Genomic DNA, 24693 nt, shown 5'->3' with positions numbered 1-24693 from the left:
GCAACAGTTCTTTGTGCACCCCTTGATTAATGATTTTATTTATTTATTACATTCTTAATCTTGGCAAAGTCTCTAAATGTTTCTTAGCTTTTTTGTGTTGGATTTAGTGCGTATTGAATTATTGACTATAATGACAGCAGCTGGCAGCGATCAATACTGGCAGCAGCGAGTCACGTGATTTATCCTGATCTCTCCTCATCTCTCTGTTTAGGATAGAAACACGTTCTGAGACTATATTGTTTTAGTGATGTATTATGTATGTTGATAATAATAATTATAACAATAACAATAATAATAATAATAAAATGGATAAAACTTTTAGACTAACATTGCAGATCGCTATGAGCTAAAGTATGGGGTTCAGAATTGTGTATTTCAGTCTTTTCTACGCTGTACAGTTGCTTTAATTTTATTTAGTGAAAGAGTCATTAATCATATAAAAACATTATAGGCTACATCTACTCATTAAATCGTGTTTGACGTCGCATCCATTAAACTCGTCCAATTGAGTTCATAAATGAAAGCGCACATAAATGAACGTGAATCATTTCATTATCAATACGAATCATTATTTTCAGATTTTTTTTTTTTATCCTTTAAACTCCTTTACACGCCTGATCCGTCTGAATAAAACGGCTCGTACTGTGAAAAATCCGACAAAGAGCGTTTCTATTGTTCAGACACACGCTCTTTAGGGAGGAGGTAGGTGTGTGTGTGTGTGTGTGTGTGTGTGTGTGTGTGTGTGTGAGAGAGAGAGAGAGAGAGAGAGAGAGATCATCCCGGGACAAAGAGAGACGCGCTCAGCTGAGACGCAGCAGATTCACTTTTCCTCATATTTAATCACAGATAAAGTGTCTCGCAGCACCGACTCCGTGTTTGTAAAGATGATAAAGATGACGCTGATGTGTGTGATCGCGCTATGGGGCGTCGCGGGCGGCGCGAGGAGCTGCGGAGAGTCACGCCGGGTTTACGGAGAGAAGCACAGCCTGGACACCGCGCCGCACGCGCGCATCAGCGGTGAGACACACACACACACACACACACACACACAGAGAGAGAGAAAGAAAACACTTGCACCTGCTCATAGTGGTTATGCTGTTCGAGAGTAATGTGTTGCTGTAGCTGATCTGTCTGTCATCTGTATGGCAGATTTACGAGCATTTTCATTTTCCAGTCCACAAATAGTCAATATAAAAAATTAATAATGTGAAGTAAACAAAATGATTTAACTAAACAGATTAACTTATAATGTTATAGTGTAAAATGTAACACAGTGGAAATTTTGTTTTGTTTTAGCTGCTTTGATATATAATATTAGATAGTATATGGGCATATAGATGTAGCCTATTGTGCCTAATATATTATACATACTGCATATATTTTGATTGATTATTGATTGTTTGTCGGTCTGATTATATGCAGCCAGATTTCTTTGCTGCTTTATTCCAGAAGTGTGTGTGTGTGTGTGTGTGTGAGTGTTTAAGCTGTGCTCTCGCTGTCAGGTGAACACCTGCGTGTGTGTGCTCGCGACTACACCTGCTGCTCCAGTGAGATGGAGGACACGCTCGCGCGGCAGAGCCAGGCTAACTTCCTGTCCGCGGTCCGAGACACCAGCCACTTCCTGCTCACCACCTTCACTCAGAGACACCGCAGGCTTGATGGTGAGGACGCCTACATTACCAGCTGCTTTATTAATGTGTGATATAGTGTTTTAGTATCAGAGAACAGAGGTTGTGTGTGTTGTGGTGTCAGAAACAGGTTGTGTGTGTTGTGGTATCAGAAACAGGTTGTGTGTGTTGTGGTGTCAGGTTGTGTGTAATGAAGGCTTTTCTCCTGTGATGTCAGAGTTTTTCCGTGAGCTGCTGGATGTGGCGGAGAGATCGATGAACGAGATGTTCACGCAGACGTACGGTCACCTGTACACACAGAACGCTCACATGTTCCAGCAGCTGTTCACTGACCTGAGGCGCTTCTACACGGGTCAGTGTGTGTGTGTGTGTGTGTGTCTGTGTGTGTGTGTGTGTGTGTGTGTGTGTCTGTCTGTCTGTGAGTGTGTGTGTGTGTGTGTGTGTGTGTGTGTGTGTGTCTGTCTGTGTGTGTGTGTGTGTCTGTCTGTGTGTGTGTGTGTGTCTGTCTGTCTATCTTACAAAGATAACAGGAATATAATGCAACAAAGTATATATAGCCGCTCTGGAGTAAACCGTGATGTCATCGTCCAGTTCAGTTCAGTTCTTGTATAATAGTGTCAATGCAGGAGATCAATAATATTGTTGAATATTAAATTAAATGTTACATTTAATGTCCCAACTAAACAAGCCAAGCCAAGCCAATGGCAACAAAGGTGGAAAAAGGCGACAGTGACAGGAACCAAAACTCCATCAGTGACAGAATGGAGGAAAAAACCTTGGGAGAACCCAGACTCAGTCTCAGTTCTCCTCTGGCCAACAAACCAACAGTGTATGATTATGATTCAGGCAGCATTACAGGTCAGAGGTCAGATTGGATCAGAACATTCAGAATATTATCCAGTTCCTACTGGTTGAAGATCAGAGTCACGCCGGTATGGAGACGAGTTTGTTGAGGATCAGTGTCGATGAGGCTAGTCTCTACAATCTCTGCTGACACTTCAAGGATGCGTTGTGGGCATGTCTAGGCGCAGGTCCTCCATCTGATCTGGATACGGCCCGGATCCGGCTGACTACATCATGTGTTGTGGTCGTGTCTAGGCGCAGGTCCTCCATCTGATCTGGATACGGCCGAGATCCGGCTGACTACATCATGCGTTGTGGTCGTGTCTAGGCGCGGTCCTCCATCTGATCTGGATACGGCCCGGATCCGGCTGACTACATCATGCGTTGTGGTCGTGTCTAGGCGCAGGTCCTCCATCTGATCTGGATACGGCCCGGATCCGGCTGACTACATCATGGGTTGTGGGCGTGTCTAGGAGCAGGTCCACCATCTGATCTGGATACGGCCTGGATCCGGCTGACTACATCATGGGTTGTGGGCGTGTCTAGGAGCAGGTCCACCATCTGATCTGGATCCGGCCCGGATCCGGCTGACTACATCATGGGTTGTGGGCGTATCTAGGAGCAGGTCCACCATCTGATCTGGATTCGGCCCGGATCCGGCTGACTACATCATGGGTTGTGGGCGTGTCTAGGAGCAGGTCCACCATCTGATCTGGATCCGGCCCGGATCCGGCTGACTACATCATGGGTTGTGGGCGTATCTAGGAGCAGGTCCACCATCTGATCTGGATTCGGCCCGGATCCGGCTGACTACATCATGTGTTGTGGGCGTGTCTAGGAGCAGGTCCACCATCTGATCTGGATCCGGCCCGGATCCGGCTGACTACATCATGGGTTGTGGGCGTGTCTAGGAGCAGGTCCACCATCTGATCTGGATCCGGCCCGGATCCGGCTGACTACATCATGGGTTGTGGGCGTATCTAGGAGCAGGTCCACCATCTGATCTGGATTCGGCCCGGATCCGGCTGACTACATCATGGGTTGTGGGCGTGTCTAGGAGCAGGTCCACCATCTGATCTGGATCCGGCCCGGATCCGGCTGACTACATCATGGGTTGTGGGCGTATCTAGGAGCAGGTCCACCATCTGATCTGGATTCGGCCCGGATCCGGCTGACTACATCATGGGTTGTGGGCGTGTCTAGGTGCAGGTCCACCATCTGATCTGGATTCGGCCCGGATCCGGCTGACTACATCATGCGTTGTGGTCGTGTCTAGGTGCAGGTCCACCATCTGATCTGGATACGGCTCGGATCTGGCTGACTACATCATGCGTTGTGGTCGTGTCTAGGTGCAGGTCCACCATCTGATCTGGATACGGCCCGGATCTGGCTGACTACATCATGCGTTGTGGTCGTGTCTAGGCGCAGGTCCTCCATCTGATCTGGACACAGTCCTTTTATGCAGCCTAAAAATCAACTGATTTGATTAATAGGAATGTATAATTTTCTATGTGTATGCTAGGTTAAAGAGATGTGTATTTAGTCTAGATTTAAACTGACTGAGTGTGTCTGCTTCCCGGACAATGTTAGGAAGACTGTTCCAGAGTTTAGGTGCTAAATAGGAGAAGGATCTACCGCCAGCAGTTTATTTTGATATTCTAGGTATTATCAACTGGCCAGAGTTTTGAGATCGCAATAGACGTGAAGGACTATAATGCTTAAGAGCTCGCTCAAGTACTGCGGAGCTAAACCATTTAGTGCTTTGTAAGTAATCAGCAATATTTTAAAATGTATACAATGTTTAATAGGGAGCCAGTGCAGTGTTGACAGAACCGGGCTAATATGGTCATACTTCATGGTTCTGGTAAGAACTCGAGCTGCTGCGTTTTGAACTAGCTGTAGTTTGTTTATTAAGCGTGCAGGGCAACCACCCAGTAGAGCATTACAATAATCTAGCCTTGAGGTCATGAACGCATTAACTAATTGTTCTGCATTTGTCAATGAGAGCATATGACGTAATTTAGATATAATTTTAAGATGGAAAAATGCGGTTTTACAGATACTAGACACGTGACTTTCAAATGAAAGATTGATATCAAAGAGCTCACCCAGGTTCCTAACCGACGACGAAGACTTAACAGAGACCACCTTATGATAGCTCTAACATATTTGTAACACGGAGTCGGCTTTGCAGCCTTGGCTAAGTTTACACGAGACTATATAATGGTCTGAGATGTCATCGCTCTGCTGCAGAATTTCAACGGCATCAACATTGATTCCGTGTGATAATATTAGATCTAGAGTATGATTATGACAATGAGTAGGTCCTGACACGTGTTGTCTAACTCCAGTAGAGTTAAGAATGTCTTTAAATGCCAATCCCAATGCATCTTTTTCGTTATCCACATGTATATTAAAATCACCAACAATTATGACTTTATCTGCAGCCAGTACTAACTCTGATAGAAAGTCAGCAAATTCTTTGAAAAAGTCTGTATGGTGCCCTGGTGGCCTGTATACAGTAGCCAGCACAAATCTCAAACGTGATTTATCATTTACACTAAATAGTGTTACATTAAGCACCAACACTTCAAAAGAATTATATTTGAAACAAGACTTCTCAGTAATTCTGAAGATATTACTATTAATTACAGCAACTCCTCCTCCTTTGCCTTTCAGACGAGGTTCATGTTTATAACAGTAATCTTGCGGGGTGGACTCATTTAAAGCAATGCAATTGTCTGGTTTTTGCCAGGTTTCTGTGAAACAGCTCATCTAGATTATAGTCTGTAATCATATCATTAACAATGAGTGCTTTTGAAGTAAGGGATCTAATATTCAGCAACCCGAGCTTTATCATTTGCTCATCTGTATTATAGCTGTTTTTTATTTGTTGAACATCGATTAAATGTTTACCCTTAGATGGGTTTGGAAGTTTTTTGTATTTCCTAATTCAGGGAACAGTGTGTGTGTGTGTGTGTGTGTGTGTGTGTGTCTGTCTGTCTGTCTGTCTGTCTGTCTGTCTGATTGACCTGTCTGTCTCTCTGATCTGTCTGTTTGATTGACCTGTCTGTCTCTCTGATCTGTCTGTCTGATTGACCTGTCTGTCTGTCTGTCTGATCTGTCTGTCTGATTGACCTGTCTCTCTGATCTGTCTGATTGATCTGTCTCTCTGATTGACCTGTCTCTCTGATCTGTCTGTCTGATTGACCTGTCTCTCTGATTGATCTGTCTGTCTCTCTGATCTGTCTGTTTGATTGACCTGTCTGTCTCTCTGATCTGTCTGTCTGATTGACCTGTCTCTCTGATCTGTCTCTCTGATTGACCTGTCTCTCTGATCTGTCTGTCTGATTGATCTGTCTCTCTGATCTGTCTGATTGACCTGTCTCTCTGATCTGTCTGATTGACCTGTCTCTCTGATCTGTCTGATTGATCTGTCTGTCTCTCTGATCTGTCTGTCTGATTGACCTGTCTCTCTGATCTCTCTGTCTGATTGATCTGTCTCTCTGATCTGTCTGATTGACCTGTCTCTTTGATCTGTCTCTCTGATTGATCTGTCTCTCTGATCTGTCTGATTGACCTGTCTCTCTGATCTGTCTGATTGATCTGTCTCTCTGATTGATCTGTCTCTCTGATCTGTCTGATTGACCTGTCTCTCTGATCTGTCTGATTGATTGACCTGTCTGTCTCTCTGATCTGTCTGTCTGATTGACCTGTCTCTCTGATTTCTCTGTCTGATTGATCTGTCTCTCTGATCTGTCTGATTGACCTGTCTCTCTGATTTCTCTGTCTGATTGATCTGTCTCTCTGATCTGTCTGATTGACCTGTCTCTCTGATTTCTCTGTATGATTGATCTGTCTCTCTGATCTGTCTGATTGACCTGTCTCTCTGATCTGTCTGATTGATCTGTCTGTCTCTCTGATCTGTCTGATTGATCTGTCTGATTGATCTGTCTCTCTGACCTGTCTGTCTGTAGGCAGCACCGTGAGTCTGTCTGAGGTTCTGGCTGATTTCTGGGCAGGGTTAGTGGAGCGCATGTTTTCTCTTGTTAACCCTCAGTATGAGTTCAGCGAGGAGTATCTGGAGTGTGTCAGCAAACACGCCGAACAACTACAGCCATTCGGAGACCTGCCACAGAAACTGCACACACAGGTATCCTCTCGCACACGTGCTTTTCATATCACGACGGAGAACAAAATGTGTAGAAAGATGATAAAGATTTCTCAGATCTGCTTATGATGACACACATTTTCACAAGATCACATGTTGTTGTTCCTCTAATTTCAAAACATGCAATACTGTGAGAGACAAAAGTTAAAAGAACTCTCTGATCTCAAATTTAATCAAAAGTACGTTCACACTAAGAACGATATCGCTCTGTTTATTATAAGTGCGCTGAGTTTTGTCATCTGTCTCTTTAAATGCTCAAGCTCTTTAAAAGCAAGATGGATTATTATTGGCTGTCAATGTTTTTATCGTTCATCAACTGAATGTAATTCCAGCGATCTCGTTCCTCTGTGTCGTAATCGTTATAGTTGTGGTGTGACTTGCTGTTCTTTTAGAGTTAGAGCGATTTTTGAAACTCTGTTTATAGTTATTATATTTGGTGACCACATCACTATCAGCGTAACTTCACATCATCATTACTATGATAATACCTCACCTGAGTTTGTTGTGATTGGCAGGTGTCTCGAGCGCTCACTGCAGCGCGGGCGCTAGTTCAGGGTTTAGCTGCCGGCAGAGACATCGTGAACAAGGTGACAGAGGTGAGAGAAGGTTTCTCAGTGCTGGGCATTAATAATGAACATAACTGATCTCACAACCGCAAAAAACTATGCCAAAACAACACAACATGATCAGAAAACTGGGTGTGTGGCGTGACATTGTGTTGAACATGTGCATATGATCAGAAGCGGTGCCAGGAGCAAACATCTTTCTTTTTGCTAATATTGTAATAATCTCATGAGATTCTTGTGTCTAGAAATGACATTAAAAACCTTCTAACAATCTGAAACTGACAGTTCTATTCTGTAAATAAACAGGGTTATCCCATGAAACCTAACAGATCATCATGTTCTTGATCCTGTGTGTGTGTAGTTGACTGTCGGATCGGAGTGTGTTCGGGCACTGATGCGGCAGTGGTTTTGTCCGCTGTGTCGTGGATCTCCGTCACTCAAGCCCTGTCATTCGCTGTGCCTGAACGTCATGAAGGGCTGCCTGGCCAATCAGGCCGACTTAGACTCGGAATGGAACAATTTCATTGGTGAGAAAGAAAACCATCTCGTCTGTCATTCTGTCATCATTTACTTTTGTCTCGTTCCAAACTTTCTTTCATCTCCAGAACAACAATGAAGATATTAGTACTATTCTATCATCTTTGTCAAATCACCTTTATTTATATAGCACTTTTTACAATACAGATTGTTTCAAGGCAGCTTTACAGAGATAACAGGAAAATAATGCAACAAAGTTTGTTTCCAGAAGAAAATGGCGTCATAGTCCAGCTTAAGTAAGTTCAGTGATGTTTCATTTTTGTTGTTAAAAAGTTATTAATTTAGTTCATATATATATATATATATATAGGCCTATATATATATATATATATATATCCACTCTTTGAAGAGTTTGTTGAGGATCAGTTGCCGATGGCTGTTGTGTCAATGAAGCCTTACCGGGGAGAGTCTAGTTCAGTGGTTTTCAAACTTTTTCAAGAGCGACCCTTTTTTTTTTTTTTTTTTTTACGCGACGCATAGGCATATAGGCCTATTCTTAAGCCTTTTCTTAGCAACCGCTTTTGATGATGCACGTGCAGTGGCTTATCCGTGACGCGATCGCAACGCAAAGTTGATTCTGCACTCTTTTGATCTAGCTAAAGCTACAGGGATGCTAATTAACCGGTTAACCATTAACCATTGTAAGAATTTTAACCAATTAATATAGCCTACTATCGTTTGATGTATGCTTAAAAAATTCACTAAAAATATTCCACAACAAATCCTTTAAATTTAATGATATTCAGAACAGAACAAGAATGAAAAAAATATCTATAAACAAGCCAAAACGAAATAATTTCGTTGGGCTCACCTAACTCTCTCATTCGAAGACATTTTTTTTTCCATATTCGCGATTTATTTGGATGCTAAACTATTATTTATTGTAGGCTTCTAAGAAAAAATGAAAATGATTATCCCCCCAAATTTTAAATATTTATTAGGCTTCAAAAAATATAAAAACTTTTAATTTAAGTGAACTTAAAACAAACCTTACATAAACCCATTATAAATGTCATATTTACCTGTGCCTTTCCTGTCTAACAGATATGAAATATACAGAAATTGGATAAGGTTATCAAAACATTCCGCACTGCATAAATTATAAACTAAATATAGAGAAATCCGTATTAAAGCTACACGCATTCTTTAGTCAAGAGCTGTTAATAATTTTCTCCGAGAATTAGCTGCTGCCACTTTAGGACCAGCCACAGCTGACGATCTCACGCATCCCATTCTCTCACTACTCTTTACTTTCATTTAAGATTTTATTTAACTCATTTAAGACTGTTCTTGTGAGGATAGGCCTACTCGACAAACCGAAATTTTGTCATGCATGTGTGTTGTTCGTTCTCTTACGAGAGGTACTCTCGTACTGCGTAAATCTTACGCTAGGGGAAAATCTCTTTTCCGCGAGATACTGAAGCCAAAAAATTATCCTTAATTTTGAAATAATGTAAAACGCGTTGCGGCAGCATGCAGACACAGGCGAGACGGCTTGTGCGCCTATTGGCTGCCCTGCGGCAACTGCAGCAGCCTATCGATAAGGCCCACTCGTGACGTCAGCTCCAATGGGGGCGCTTCGCGCCCAATACGTCACGTCCCGCCAGAATGGGCGTGGTCTAGGGCTATAAACATAGCTTCGAGAGGCTAGCTCACTGATTTTTCATCTCTTCAGCGAAGCTCTCGCATCGCTGGATCCGGAGAGAAGCCGCGCCGTCTGAAAAAGCCTTTCAGCGGGACGAGTCGACACTCTGAAGCCGCTGGCCGCGCCGCCTTCAGTCGCCTTCCTGCTGCGCTATCCGGCGTTATATCCTTTCTCTGCTACTGTGTTTTGTGTATGTGTGTGTGCTCGCCGCCGCGACACACACTCTCATTGCACTAAAAGAGCCGGGCGTCTTTTTCAAGACGCCCCTTTCCTGAGGATCACGCAGCTCTCGCGCTCGCGCTCGCGCTCGCTGACGGCGACCGCCCTCACTGCGAGCCAGTTACTGCCTATGGTGACTCTGAGGACTCACCTGGCATCCTTCTCCGAGACTGCTCCTCCGCCCCCCCCAACCCGCAAAGCTCGCCGGTGCGCCCGCTTGCCTTGCCTGCTTGGGGGATGATACCTGCTCTCCCTCTGTTCGAGCCGCGCAAACCGCGCCGTTCACAGGGGATGTCAGGAGCGGACGGTCACGGGGCTAGCTTTCTCTCTCCCTCTGTTCGAGCCGCGCAAACTGCGCCGTTCACAAGGGAGGCTGGAAGCGGACGATCGGGGTTAGTTTTTCTTTACGTTACAAGAAAGCTACCCTGCCCTTGCGCCCCATTCACGCGTCACTCACCGGCGAAAAGACAACTCAGTTCCCTGATTAGGCGACTGGAAATATCAATATTGCAGCAAACGAGCCTGTTGTAACACGCACGCTTGCAAGCAAACGCCGAAGAAAACATGTTGACGCTCTTTTATATGCTCATGCATCTATACACCTTTGTGTTCCCCCCCTGTGGCTCAGTGGCGGAATCTTAGGTTTTTCGCACGAGAGACCGGGGTTCGAATCCCGGTCTAACGGCAGATATATTATGCCGCCAATGCTTCGCTCTGTCAGTTCCCTGAAGGCGACTGCAGATGTGCATTTTGCAGCCAACGAGCGCGCTGTACAACCCGCTCGCCTGCACCCAAACACCGTTTCTATGGTTCCCGTGCGTCACTGGCGAAAGGAGAAAAGGGTGTTTTTAGCCCCGCTGCGGCCGGGCCGACCTCCACTCCTGACACATTTCTCATTCCCCTCTTAAGTTCAGGTGACTGGAAATGTCAATATTGCAGTGAGCGAGCCTGTTGTTTTGCACGCACGCCTGCAAACAAACGCCAGCATGTTGACGCTCTTTGATAATACTCGCGCTACTGAATGTCTATGTGTCTTCCTCTGGGGTCCAGCGGTAGATCGTCAGATTTTCACGCGAGAGACCTGCGATCGAATCCCGGGTCTACCGGCAAAACACACTTTTTGCCGTCAATTCTCGCTCTGGCAGTTCCCTGAAAAGGCGACTGCAAATGTGTATTTTGCAGCCAACGAGCGCGTGGTACAACCCGTTCGCCTGCACCCAAACTCTGTTTCTATGGTTTCCGCCTCTGAAGTTCAGACGACTGGAAATGTCAATATTGCAGTGAACAAGCCTGCTGTAATACACGCACGCCTGCAAACAAACGCCAGCATGTTGACGCTCTCTGTTTCTATGGCAACTTCTCGCTCGTTCAGTTCCAGTAAATGCGACTGTTCCAGTGTATTCTGCAGTAAACAAGTCGGCGAAACAGCCCGCTTGCCTGCACACAAACGCCGCTTTTACGGCTACCCAGATAAATCCCATAAGAGTGTATTTTCTGGTGTCCCGGCCACGGCCGATGGTGTTACGAATGTAGACGAAATTCCTACACACAAACACAGCCCGTCACACAGGGCTCGCGCACATGAAATCGACCCAGGTCGATTGCGCATTAAACGTGGTAAATGTGCCCACTGCCCAGTGCCCACAAACACTACGTTCCGCATATCTCAAGGTTTCTGTAAAAACAAAACCAACGTGCATTCGCTCTGCTCAGGCGGACAATGCTCTCAGTGTTGTAAATGTGCCCGCTATCCCGCGCCCACATTCACACATAGACATGACAGGTCCTACGGGACTCGCCCAGCCCTCCCCTCTCGGTTGACCACCGCAAAGGAGTCGAGCGCGGGCAATCTGCCCGCTGTTATCAGCGCGCCCCCTGCCTCGAAGCGCGACGCTGATGTTACAGCACACCGAAGCCCCTCTGTCGCTGAGCGACCAGAGCGCGCTCCGCATTCAGCCCCTAGCCATTCGTGCAGATGCATGGGCAAGGCTACCCGGGGGTTTTGAAGTGGGTGCTAGACATTATAGAAAGAGGCTATTCGCTACAGTTTCGCCGACGCCCTCGCCGCTATGTGACGCGCGTCGAAGCTACGGTAAAAACAGAAGTAGCACCACCTACTTCGAGCCGAAATTTTGAAACTGTTGAGCAAAGGGGCCATAGAGCCTTTATCTCAAGCTCAGAGTGAAGGAGGGCTATACAGCAGATACTTCCTGGTACTGAAAAAAGACGGGGGTCTCAGACCCATACTAGATCTAAGGCAACTGAACAGAGTGCTTGCGAAGCAACAGTTCAGAATGCTCACGACCAGAAAAACCCTCACGCACATTCGCCGAGGAGATTGGTTTGTGTCAATAGATCTGAAAGACGCATATTTTCAAATACAAATAGCGTCACGTCACAGGCGACGTTTGAGATTCGCCTTCGAGGGCCAGGCATATCAGTGCTCAGTCCTACCGTTCGGCGTGTCTCTAGCCGCTCGCACCCCTCAGACTACAGGGCATGCGAGTATTGAACTACTTGGACGATTGGCTGATTCTAGCTCAATCTCACTCGGTGCTCATAGAGCACAGGACCATTTTGCTCGATCACCTCGAGAATCTGGGTCAATTGGGCGAAGAGTTCTCTGTCTCCCAGACAGATAATATCTTTTCTGGGCACAGAACTGGACTCGCTGTCTATGATAGCGCGACTGTCACCAGAGCGCGTACTAGACATTCAGCGCGCAGCGAGCTCTTTCCGCTGCGGCGCATCTGTCCCGCTCAAGAAATTTCAGAGGATGCTAGGTCTCATGGCCTCAGCATCATCAGTACTTCAGCTGGGCTTGCTTCGCATGCGCCCGCTACAGTTCTGGCTGAAAGCGCGAGTACCGCGCCGAGCGTGGGCTTCCGGTCTGCTTCGTCTCAAGGTCAATCAGAAATGCATCGCAGCTCTGAAACCTGGGAAAGCAAACGACTTGTACCAATCAGGTGTTAGCCTGGGGACTTCCTCGAGTGTGAAGGTAGTGTCTACGGACGCCTCCACCTTGGGATGGGGAGCACTGCTCAAGGGCAGACCGTTCTTCGGCCAATGGTCAGAACGGGAGAAGCTTCTACACATAAACTGCCTCGAAATGTTGGCAGTAGACAACGCACTGACGCGTTTTTGTCCCTAAATACGAGGACACCACGTCCTGGTCCGCTCGGACAACATGTCAGTGGTGTCCTACATAAATCGCCAGGGCGGCCTCAGGTCCCGAAACCTGCACAGGCTGACAGAACGCCTCCTGGTGTGGGCTCAGCGCAACCTGCTCTCGCCGAGAGCAGCGCATGTGCCAGGGCTCCTGAACGTAGGACCGGACAGACTGTCCAGAAACAATGTTCCGACAGGCGAATGGCCTCTACACCCACAGACAGTCCAGCTGCTGTGGAAGAAATTCGGCAGAGCGGAAGTAGACCTGCACGGAGGTTCTCTCCTTCCTACAAGAGCTGTTGGACAAGGGCAGGACCCCTTCCACGCTCAAAGTGTATGTGGCGGCCATAGCAGCGTTCTCAAAAACAACGCTGGGTCAGTCAGTAGGAAGGAACGATTTAGTCATCGTCTTTCTTAGAGGAGCTAAGAGACTGAATCCTCCCAGACCTCCCTCAGTCCCTGTATGGAACCTTTCTACAGTGCTGGAAGCCATGAAAGGTGACCCATTCGAGCCTTTACAGACGATTGATCTTAAACACCTGTCTTTCAAGACAGTGTTTCTTCTGGCTCTCGCTTCAGTGAAGCGCACAGGGGACTTACACGCGCTCTCAGTAAGCGCGACGTGTATGGAGTTTGGGCCTAATGACTCAAGAGTTATACTCAAACCTAAGCACGGTTATGTTCCAAAATCCCTCAACACACCGTTTAGGGCGCAGGTCATTCCCTGTCAGCCTTACCGGTCTCTGACGAGGAAGGAGACGCAAGCTTCCTTTGCCCAGTCAGAGCATTAAGAGCTTATGTGTCTCGCACGTCTGTTTTCAGACAGACAGAGCAGCTCTTTGTTTTCACTCTACGGACGTTCTAAGGGACTTGCCGTGTTGAAACAGAGCCTATCCAGTTGGATAGTTGATGCTATAGCGCTGGCTTATACCTCTAAGGGCTTACAGTGCCCATTTGGAGTCAGAGCACACTCCACGAGAGGCGTGGCCTCGTCGTGGGCTTGGTCTAGTGGGATTGCCTTGCAAGATATCTGTATGGCGGCAGGCTGGGCCTCCCCGTCTACATTTATAAGGTTTTATAACCTAGAGGTTCCCGCCTTGCAGGCTAAGCTGCTTTCGGTCTAAAATCGGTACTGTCTGCCCTGATGTGTTCGGGCCAGAATACTGAAACTGCTTGAGCAAATGCTCGCTGTTGGATCGCGCAGCTCTATGGGCAGTGTGTAAGACCCACTATATTCGTCAGTCCAGGCCGGGGGTCGCCCTGACTGTACGACACATCATCAGTATAACTGCTCCTTATAAGATGTTATATTATTACAGGAATGATGCTATTCTAGCCACTCTTTCCTGGGCTCTCTGTGAGTCCCTTATGATCATGTACTATATGAGCCCGGGCACTTGCCCTTGGGACTTTGGTGCTGGATCTTAGCATGCACGGCGTTTTACACTGTTTCCCCTAGCGTAAGATTTACGCAGTACGAGAGTACCTCTCGTAAGAGAACGTACTCGGTTACTAACGTAACCTCGGTTCTCTCTAGAGAGGAAACGAGTACTGCGTATCTTGCCGTGCCTGCACACGCTCTGGTTCGCTTCGGCGATGAAAAACCAGTGAGCTAGCCTCTCGAAGCTATGTTTATAGCCCTAGACCACGCCCATTCTGGCGGGACGTGACGTATTGGGCGCGAAGCGCCCCCATTGGAGCTGACGTCACGAGTGGGCCTTATCGATAGGCTGCTGCAGTTGCCGCAGGGCAGCCAATAGGCGCACAAGCCGTCTCGCCTGTGTCTGCATGCTGCCGCAACGCGTTTTACATTATTTCAAAATTAAGGATAATTTTTTGGCTTCAGTATCTCGCGGAAAAGAGATTTTCCCCTAGCGTAAGATTTACGCAGTACTCGTTTCCTCTCTAGAGAGAACCGAGGTTACGTTAGTAACCGAGTACGTTCTAGCGCGAAAGAGAACTTGATACTGGCGCGCGTCTATCTGTGGGTCGTGTGTATGTGTGTGTGTGTGTGTGTGTGTCAGGAGGACATTTACTGACAGCGCGTTCTCTTTTGTCTTGTCGCGCATGAATGGTTTAAAAGCATTTGCATGAATAAGAGCGGGATCATATAACGATAGCTTAGTCACCTGTTGTTGTTTCTGACGTTTCATCGCCTGTGCTGCAACCGCGATACCACGGAGGTGCAGGACGGAGCCTATATCGATGCGCGCGCGTCCGCGTCCGGGAACATCGCGTGCCGTCTCGGTTTTCTTTCCGTCAACTTGTTTGTTAGGTGCCGCGCCTCACAGAAATGGACCAAACCAGAGCCCGTCTACGGAGAGCCTTGGCACTTCCTATTAGCCCCATTGTATCAATCTTGGTTGCAGTTCCATTAGAATTCCACTGGAGGTGATCACGGGCGAGTGCAGACTGAATGGGAGTCTATGGGGCTAGACGGCTAAATGTGTCTCTTTCACCCGATTGCCGTTGAGAAATCTCAAATTTTATTGTAGGTTTTGCAAGTTCAACATGGGTTATAGGTCGTTGTTGCCCATAACACGCTAGCATTCTGCTAATGAATGCTGATTGGTCAGTGAAGGACTGATTACGACCAGAGATACCGCTTGATGGCATCGTGGCATCCGAAGCGGGACCAGAAACAAACAAAACAAAAACTCTTCTAGCACGTATATTTACCTGTGTCAGCTGTGTTGTCGATGCCTCGAGAGAAAAGAAAGTGCAGAGCACAAAAGCACCAAAGCGACTGAAGGATTGCCGTAAAGCAGTATCTCTGGTCGTACGATGTGTATGACGTCATTGACATTTTAAAAGACTTTTTAAAGCAAATAAGTGACTCTAAAAAATCTAACACCCAGCAATGTGTAATTTCTTTGCATCTCCTTTCGAATACAACATTCAAATTACTAGACAAAAAATTATATCCTGAGAAAAGTGGATTTTGATGGGTATAGCGCCATAGACCTCCATTCATTCTGCACTCGCCTGCGAGCGCCCCCGCATGGACAGAGACGTGTTACTGCAGCCAGTCTAGAAACCGGAAGTAAGCAGAGAGTGCCAATTCTCTTCCTATTAGACATTCTCTGACCAAACTCAGTTGTTTAAATAGCCATATTTCGCGTGTTTCTTTTATATAGGCCTATAGACTATGATTTTATGAAAACAAATTTTGTTTTTTAATTTAATTATATTTTCCTTAAATCATCCTGGCGACCCATTTTTTAAGTCTCGCGACCCTCGAAAACCACTGGTCTAGTTGACACAATCTCTGCTGACACTTCAATGATGTGCTGTGGGCGTGTCTAGGCGCAGGTCCTCCATCTGATCTGGATACGGCCCGGATCCGGCTGACTACATCATGGGTTGTGGGCGTGTCTAGGTGCAGGTCCACCATGTGATCTGGATACGTTCCGGATCCGGCTGACTACATCATGGGTTGTGGGCGTGTCTAGGTGCAGGTCCACCATCTGATCTGGATACGGCCGGGTCCGGCTGACTACATCATGTGTTGTGGGCGTGTCTAGGCGCAGGTCATCCATCTGATCTGGATACGGCCCGGATCCGGCTGACTACATCATGTGTTGTGGGCGTGTCTAGGCGCAGGTCATCCATCTGATCTGGATACGGCCCGGATCCGGCTGACTACATCATGTGTTGTGGGCGTGTCTAGGCGCAGGTCCACCATCTGATCTGGATACGGCCCGGATCCGGCTGACTACATCATGGGTTGTGGGCGTGTCTAGGCGCAGGTCCACCATCTGATCTGGATACGGCCCGGATCCGGCTGACTACATCATGTGTTGTGGGCGTATCTAGGTGCAGGTCCACCATCTGATCTGGATACGGCCCGGATCCGGCTGACTACATCATGTGTTGTGGGCGTGTCTAGGCGCAAGTCCTCCATCTGATCTGGATACGGCCTGGATCCGGCTGACTACATCATGTGTTGTGGTCGTGTCTAGGCGCAGGTCCACCATCTGTTCTGGATACGGCCCGGATCCGGCTGACTACATCATGTGTTGTGGGCGTGTCTAGGCGCAGGTCCTCCATCTGATCTGGATAGGGCCCGGATCCGGCTGACTACATCATGTGTTGTGGTCGTGTCTAGGCGCAGGTCCACCATCTGTTCTGGATACGGCCCGGATCCGGCTGACTACATCATGTGTTGTGGTCGTGTCTAGGCGCAGGTCCTCCATCTGATCTGGATAGGGCCCGGATCCGGCTGACTACATCATGTGTTGTGGTCGTGTCTAGGCACAGGTCCACCATCTGATCTGGATACGGCCCGGATCCGGCTGACTACATCATGTGTTGTGGTCGTGTCTAGGCGCAGGTCCACCATCTGATCTAGACACGGCCCGGATCCGGCTGACTACATCATGCGTTGTGGTCGTGTCTAGGCACAGGTCCACCATCTGATCTGGATAGGGCCCGGATCCGGCTGACTACATCATGTGTTGTGGTCGTGTCTAGGCACAGGTCCACCATCTGATCTGGATAGGGCCCGGATCCGGCTGACTACATCATGTGTTGTGGGCGTGTCTAGGCGCAGGTCCTCCATCTGATCTGGATAGGGCCCGGATCCGGCTGACTACATCATGTGTTGTGGTCGTGTCTAGGCACAGGTCCACCATCTGATCTGGATACGGCCCGGATCCGGCTGACTACATCATGTGTTGTGGTCGTGTCTAGGCGCAGGTCCACCATCTGATCTAGACACGGCCCGGATCCGGCTGACTACATCATGCGTTGTGGTCGTGTCTAGGCACAGGTCCACCATCTGATCTGGATAGGGCCCGGATCCGGCTGACTACATCATGTGTTGTGGTCGTGTCTAGGCACAGGTCCACCATCTGATCTGGATAGGGCCCGGATCCGGCTGACTACATCATGTGTTGTGGGCGTGTCTAGGCGCAGGTCCTCCATCTGATCTGGATAGTACCCGGATCCGGCTGACTACATCATGTGTTGTGGTCGTGTCTAGGCACAGGTCCACCATCTGATCTGGATACGGCCCGGATCCGGCTGACTACATCATGTGTTGTGGTCGTGTCTAGGCGCAGGTCCACCATCTGATCTAGACACGGCCCGGATCCGGCTGACTACATCATGCGTTGTGGTCGTGTCTAGGTGCAGGTCCTCCATCTGATCTAGACACGGCCCGGATCCAGCTGATTAGAGTAAACCTTGGAATAAACAGAGAGACTAACATTAGCGTAGATTACATTCTTCTTGTGATGAAATAAGTACCTCAAATTGTCAATCCAATAAAAGTGTGCAACTTTTTTCCAGCTTCAAAAATGTATATAAAAATATGGTCAAATGATGGAGAGACATGATGGCTTTATAATGATGAACAGATTTCATTTAGGCATCGATCAGCACATATCAAATATGGTAAACAAGGAAGCTCAAACCTCATCAAAGTGTGTGTGTTTCAGGATAACGCTGATGTGTGTGTGTGTGTGTGTGTGTGTGCTAACCTGCAGACGCTCTGATGCTGCTAGTGCAGAAGCTTGGCGGGCCGTTTCACTTCGAGCTGGCCACGGACTCCATCGCAGTGACGGTTTCTGAAGGCATCATGTTCATGCAGGAGAACAGCTTCAGCGTCTCTGCAAAGGTACAACATGCAGAAACCAGCAGTCACACACACATCACACACTTGTCCTGTCAGCAGCAGTATTAAAGCTGCCGTCGGCAATTTTTTTTGAAATCGACACTGTAATCCGTGGTGGTGGTGGCGCAATGGATAAGACACATGCCTTTGGTGTGAGAGACCCGGGTTCGAATCCACTGTGAGACACCAATGTGTCCCTGAGCAAGACACTTAACCCCTAGTTGCTCCAGAGGCGTACGACCTCTGACATATATAGCAATTGTAAGTCGCTTTGGATAAAAGCGTCAGCTAAATGAATAAATGTAAAATGTAAATGTAATCCGACAGAACAACATAAATAAGGTGGTTTTAGAAAAAAAACGAGCTTCTAACTCCACCTGGAGCGTGTTATTTGTTTTGCAAAAATCCACCGCTCCCGGATCATCGGGTTCAATCAGCGCTGGGGGGTGTGAGATCTGACTGTCAATCACAGGTCGTGCACACACCACAGATCCCACTCCCCCCTCGCGCACGTTACAATATCACATGCACACGGCTGAAGTTTGTACGACATGTGATGGCGGAGAGAAAACAAGCTTCCAATTCCTCGGTTATTGCTATCTATGGGTAGATTAGCCAGGGCAGCCTACCTCCGAGTCCATGGTGTTAATCGATGCTGAAGAGACAGACGCGTTCACAGAAAACCTGGTGCACACGCACTGATGAGCACGAACTTGATGGGAGGGTGCTCGCTGGTAGTGGGGGAGGGACATGAGAGTTGTAAACATTCAAAATTTTGCCTAAATTGACTCAATCTGCCAGACTTGCCGACTGCAGCTTTAAACATGAAAAACACTGTCAGTGGTATGTTTCTATCACCCTGTTTTTATTTTGAAGTATCTCATCAGAAATAAATAAATTGCTAAATAAATTCTGACGTAGCGATCATTAAACCCACGTGGGTAATCGGCTGTTTCCATGGAGACACTGCGGGTGGACGATGTACGTAAGCCTGTACGCTTTAAACTCGTTCTCACTTAAGAGATTTAACCCTAACCCTAACCCTTGTCTGAAGTTTAAAATCATTGGTTACCCGTAAGCCAATCACATAACTTTTGGTTATGACGTGTGTTATGCGCTGGCTCAGCCGCATCTAACTTCCACTGTAAACACATGTATGATGCGAAAACAAAACCATCGAGCGAAATACCGGAGTGAACATGGCTGTGAACGACTTTTGCAGATTATGTGAAGTAAATCTACACATCCACGGTACAATCAGCGTCTACGTCACGGCTCTCAGCCCGCCCTCTGTTCGTTGATTGGCCAGCTGTTTTCAGGCCGGAGGAAAACTGAGAGATAGGTCGCTATCTCAGACTGAGTACAGAAGCGAACTGAAATTGAGCGGAAGTACGAAGTCTGACGTAGTCAGGCTAGCGGAGTGGCTCGCAAAGTCAAAAAACATGCTGAACCAGAGTCAAACGTTGACACATGTGACAGATACATTGACTATGTTTGTTTTCATAGCCTTCAGATTACATTTTGTTGGGATGATGATGACAAAAGAAATCCAGCTTTTTATCTGATTTATTGTAGAGATAATCGGCCAATGAAATAATGGTTATTTCAGCTGGATTGTGTGTGTTACATGAATGCATTGAGCTCATCTAATGTGATTGTGTTTGTTTCAGGTCTTTCAGGGCTGTGGGATTCCTCGGCCGACTCCTGCCAGGAGCAAACGCTCATCGAGAGCGAGAGACAATGGCAAGCCGGCCTTCAGAAGCTACAGCTCTGTGGAGAAACCCACCACCGCATCGGGAACCAACCTGGACCGGCTGGTGAGGCGCTGAGAGAACATCTTCAGAACCAGAGCCACTGAACTGTGTGTTTGACCTGATCCCTGATCGTGTGTGTGCAGGTGGAGGAGCTGCAGGAGCGTCTGCGGCCCATGAGGGGATTCTGGGTAACGCTGCCTCACACCATCTGTAATGATGAACACATGTCCGCGGACGTCACCAATGAGGATCGCTGCTGGAACGGACAGACGCGCGGCCGGTGAGAGAGAGAATCCTGAACCTCAGCTGAAGAGTGTGTGGCGAGTAACGTTTATACGTGTGTGTGTGTGTGTGTGTGTGTGTGTGTGTGTGTGTGTGTGTGTGTGTGTGTGTTCTGCAGATACCTGCCGTCTGTTACCGCTGACGGTCTGGTGAATCAGATTAATAACCCAGAGTTGGAGGTGGATGTTGCTCGGCCAGACGTCAAAACGCGGCGGTTGATCATGGAGCTGCGAGTGGCTGTGAACAGACTGAGACTCGCTCAGGCCGGACGAGACGCAGAGTTCATCGACAGTGAGTGTATCTGTGCTTTTATTATGTCGTAACCCACACAACACGACTGACAACTAGGGCTGCACGATTAATCGCAATTTCCATGTAATCGCACTTAAATCGAGATGGCTTATCGTGATTTTGAAATCGCAAAGTCTGTGATTATTTTTTATGCGCAGCTTGTCATTGATGATCGGCTCTGTAAACGCTGCTCACTCTGAAAGCACTGAGTTTGAATCGCTTATAACGTGCATTTGAAAAAGCAATACGCGTCAAACATCTTTCCAAACATGAGAAGCATTTATGAACCTCTTGTCCAACAACAGACAACATTTAATAACATGCTTTTACTCCAAACTCACTTCATAAGGACAGTTGAGCTCCTCCTTCTAAAATAATCGCAGCCTGTGCCAAATCGCGTGCAGTTTCAGTGCGATTAATTGTGCAGCCCTACTGACAACCGTGCGCTTGATTTAACAACTCTAAGGGAAACAGGGTAAATGTTCTCATGCACTTTTTCTTCACTACTTTTGCTGAGGGTTGTAACACAAATTCATCTTTATTTTTCTATCATCTGTGAAGCTGCTTAGAGCATTTATATTGTTAAAAGTGCTGTAGGAACTAATGTAGACTGTGATATAAACACCAGAGTTCCCGCTGTGTTTGTGTTTATTATTTGTGTGTGTGTGTGTGTGTGTGTGCAGGTGATGTGGAGGCCGGCAGCGGGTCTGGAGGCGCTGGTGAAGCGGGTGAACGGTTCAGTGACGACTGGCCCGGTTACGGCTCCTTCTCTCCGCCTCGTAACGCTCTGGCTGACCGGCTCCGCCCCCGAGACACGCCCCCTGCTGACAGGCTTCACCCCCGGGACACGCCCACCAATAAGAGGAATCGGCTGAATGGACGAAGCCGATCTGATGCTGGAAGACTCTCTCCTCCGCTCCTGTCTGTTCTTCTCCTCTTTACTGTCTGTTTTTCACTCTGCCTTTAATGAAGATCCGGCTCTCAGCGGCCCACATGAGCACAAACACCAGCATCAGCAGATCAAACCGCAGGAGGACTGTTTTTACATTTGTCTATTTTTACAAAGCAATGCTGTGCATTCCGTAGTTCTTTCTGATTGGTTAGTAGTCTGTGGTCAGTTGATCTCAAAATGCTGAATTTGAAATAAAAATGTTTGGACCGATTTGATGTGATGTTCGACACCGTTCCTGTAATCATGAGGAATGTTAGTTTAATGTGTTGATGATATTTATTTCTGCCTATTACCATGGTTGTATAACATTGAATGTACTGTTGTAAACTGATTTTATTTATTTATTTAGCCCTATGTACAGTGTTTGTGTACTGTATCTGTATGTGTGACAAGTGATTTTTTTACAGCAAAAACCTCAAGGTTTTATGAATGAAACAGTGAAGGACTACAGACGGATGAACAGAAGGGTTAGAGATAAAGAACAGGTAAATCTGTTGTTTTTGAACCTGGGAAGATTAGCTGTAGATTTATGCTAAAAGGAACGATTAAAGAAAACCTGTTTCTGACTTCTTCCAGAAGTGCTCATTCGTTAATTATTTTGACCTGGAGTGATGTTGTTCTAGTCCAGCAGCGCAGCCAGGGTTACAGCTCTGATTCAGATATTTTTGTTTGTATTTTCACACTGGCCCACTGCCTGGACACACACAGGGAATGTAGTGATAAAAACAAGTTTCCTATTTTTAATCCTTGTTTCTTGTCCACTGTGGGAGATGTTGATGCTATGATTCTGATGTGTGCAAAGTACCATCAATAGATCCTGTTGATGTTCCAAACAAATAACTGAAGTTTATTCAATCAAAAATAATGATGCATTGTAACATAAAACAAAACAAAGAACTTATAGGCCGCCTGCAGGTTTGTTGCACTCCTCGCTCCATGTGTACGGTCTAGAGACTGTGTGCTTTCACCAGCGCCCCCTCCTGTCAGGCGTGGCCTATGCTTTATCCAACTTTCCCCTCTCACCTATACTGGAGAAATAAACACAGTTAACAATACACAACAAACTGATATTTAAATGAACAAATTTATACAAATTAAATGAGGTGGTAAGTATGGCTCCTACACCCGGCCCCTTATTGAGCGTTTAAGCATCAATTACAATAAATAAATGTAAATGCAGTCAAATAAGTCTATACAAGAAAAATGAATACTCATCCTAAAAATCTTTATTCAGATCTAATTTTCTGCATGTTCTAATAGCAGGCAAAGTTTGGTAATAGGTCTTTCCAAGAAATCAGTCTTTGTCTTAAGTTTACTCTTACGAGTTTAATAGATTTCGAATGTCCTGACAAAAAACAAACGTGCCGTTACATAATTTGTGCCGAGGAGCATTCAGTTACTGAACAGATCAGACACGGGCACATAGACATTTTATAATGTGTACTGTTGATTATTTATTTACTTATTTATTGATTCATCTTAGCTATTGGACTGATGACTGCATGTCACCACCATTGCTGCGTCGTTGTTGTTTCTGTTCTGTTTTCTGTATCCTCTATGTCTACAAAGTTGTTGGATGTTTGGGTTGGGTTTTCAATTTTTTATTGCTAGTTACTGTTATCTGTGCTAATGTTCAATGTGGCTCCCTTGAGTGCAAAACAAATTCCCCTCGGGGCAATAAAGGTTTCATTCATTCACTGTTTTATCTAACAATAGATCTTTGTTTAAAAATAAAATATATTTATAAAATCTGTGAGGCAGTGATCCGCTCATGGCTGACCGTTGCTGTTGACAACTGAAACCGGACAGTGAATCTCTAGTTCACAGCAAGCTTTGCATAGTGCTGGTTTTGGATGGTTGGATCACTGGTTTGTTCTTGCTGTGATCTCATGTGAGTGACAGGTTGACCCGTCCTTGTGATGCTGTGAGAAATACAGTACAGTGTGTTCGATAGATTGTACTGTTATTGAAAAACATAATTACAAAAGACTTTCAATAGATAAAAACTCCATAAAATTGTTTTAAATGTTGTGAGTTTTGAAAATTACATGTTTTGGTCCTTACGCTTGATCCAGAGCCAGTTGCAGCTTTTTTCGGCAGCACTTGACATGGACTTGATGGCCTGTTGGAGAGAGCGACCATTCACTCCTATTTTTCTCAGCAAACTGGTAGTAGATGTGGCAACAAATCCCCTGCATCACACCTCTACTGGGAAGATGCTGGTCTTCCAGCCGTTCTAGGATGCTTCAGCTGCCAGGTCGGAATTGTACTGATACTGACTATTGTAACAGTTAACCAACAGAGGGCGCCGTTTAGCGGTGTTGCTTTATGCTTTTAAACGGAGGTGGAGCAATAAAGCACTCTTGAGAATGGCAGTCTGTGTGAAGAGTTCAGTCAATACATGGTACCAGGAGTAAACTCGTAAAACATGAGTGTAATGAATAATATATGCCCACCGGACGAGTTGAATTTGACGGGTAACGTCCACGCTAACTGGAAAGCCTTTAGGCAAAGTTTTGAGCTTTATTTGTTAGCTATAGGACTCGACGAAAGAAACGATCGACGAAAGATAGCTCTGTTACTAACTGTAGCTGGACGGGCTGCGCTGGATGTATACAACACGTTCGTCTTTTCGGAAGAGGAAAGAGACACGCTGCCTGCGGTAATGAGCAAGTTTGAGGATTACTGCACGCCGAGAAAGAACGAAACATATGAACGGTATGTCTTCAGGAACAGAATGCAAAAAGAGACTGAATCAATAGAACAGTATGTGACAGACTTGCGCCTTAAGAGTCAATCCTGCAATTTCGGCACACTGTGCGACTCCATGATAAGGGATCAGATTGTAATAGGAGTGCAGGACAAGAGAGTAAGAATGAGAGTAAGAAACAGAACTGACCATTGAGAAAGCAGTTGGTATTTGTCAAGCTGCAGAAAGTACGAAGATACAATTGAAGTCGTTTGAAAACGAAAATGAAACTGCTGCTGTTGATACGGTGCAAAAACACAAAAAGAGATAT

The 24693-nt window shown here is 46.5% G+C and overlaps 1 protein-coding gene across 2 annotated transcripts; it reads left to right on the top strand.

Moving 5' to 3' along the window:
* The first annotated feature begins 347 nt into the window (after window positions 1-347).
* On the top strand, window positions 348-22647 carry gpc2 (glypican 2). Of its 2 annotated transcripts, XM_082177785.1 has the most exons (12): window positions 348-702; window positions 847-1017; window positions 1503-1661; window positions 1846-1980; window positions 6449-6624; window positions 7158-7238; window positions 7570-7735; window positions 18267-18397; window positions 20065-20211; window positions 20292-20428; window positions 20549-20721; window positions 21405-22647. In XM_082177785.1, the coding sequence occupies exons 2-12, from the start codon at window positions 885-887 to the stop codon at window positions 21686-21688; spliced, it is 1722 nt and encodes a 573-aa protein (XP_082033911.1). In that variant the 5' UTR covers window positions 348-702; window positions 847-884; the 3' UTR covers window positions 21689-22647. The 2 variants fall into 2 exon arrangements, with proteins under 2 accessions (XP_082033911.1, XP_082033910.1); XM_082177784.1 differs by lacking the exon at window positions 348-702 and having other exon boundaries at window positions 753-1017.
* The last annotated feature ends 2046 nt before the right edge of the window (window positions 22648-24693 follow it).

This window comes from Leuciscus leuciscus (genome assembly GCF_965113295.1).
Source record: "Leuciscus leuciscus genome assembly, chromosome: 8".
NCBI lineage: Eukaryota > Metazoa > Chordata > Actinopteri > Cypriniformes > Leuciscidae > Leuciscus > Leuciscus leuciscus.
Note: the sequence above shows the minus strand (reverse complement) of the source record. Positions and strands in the feature narration are given on the sequence as shown.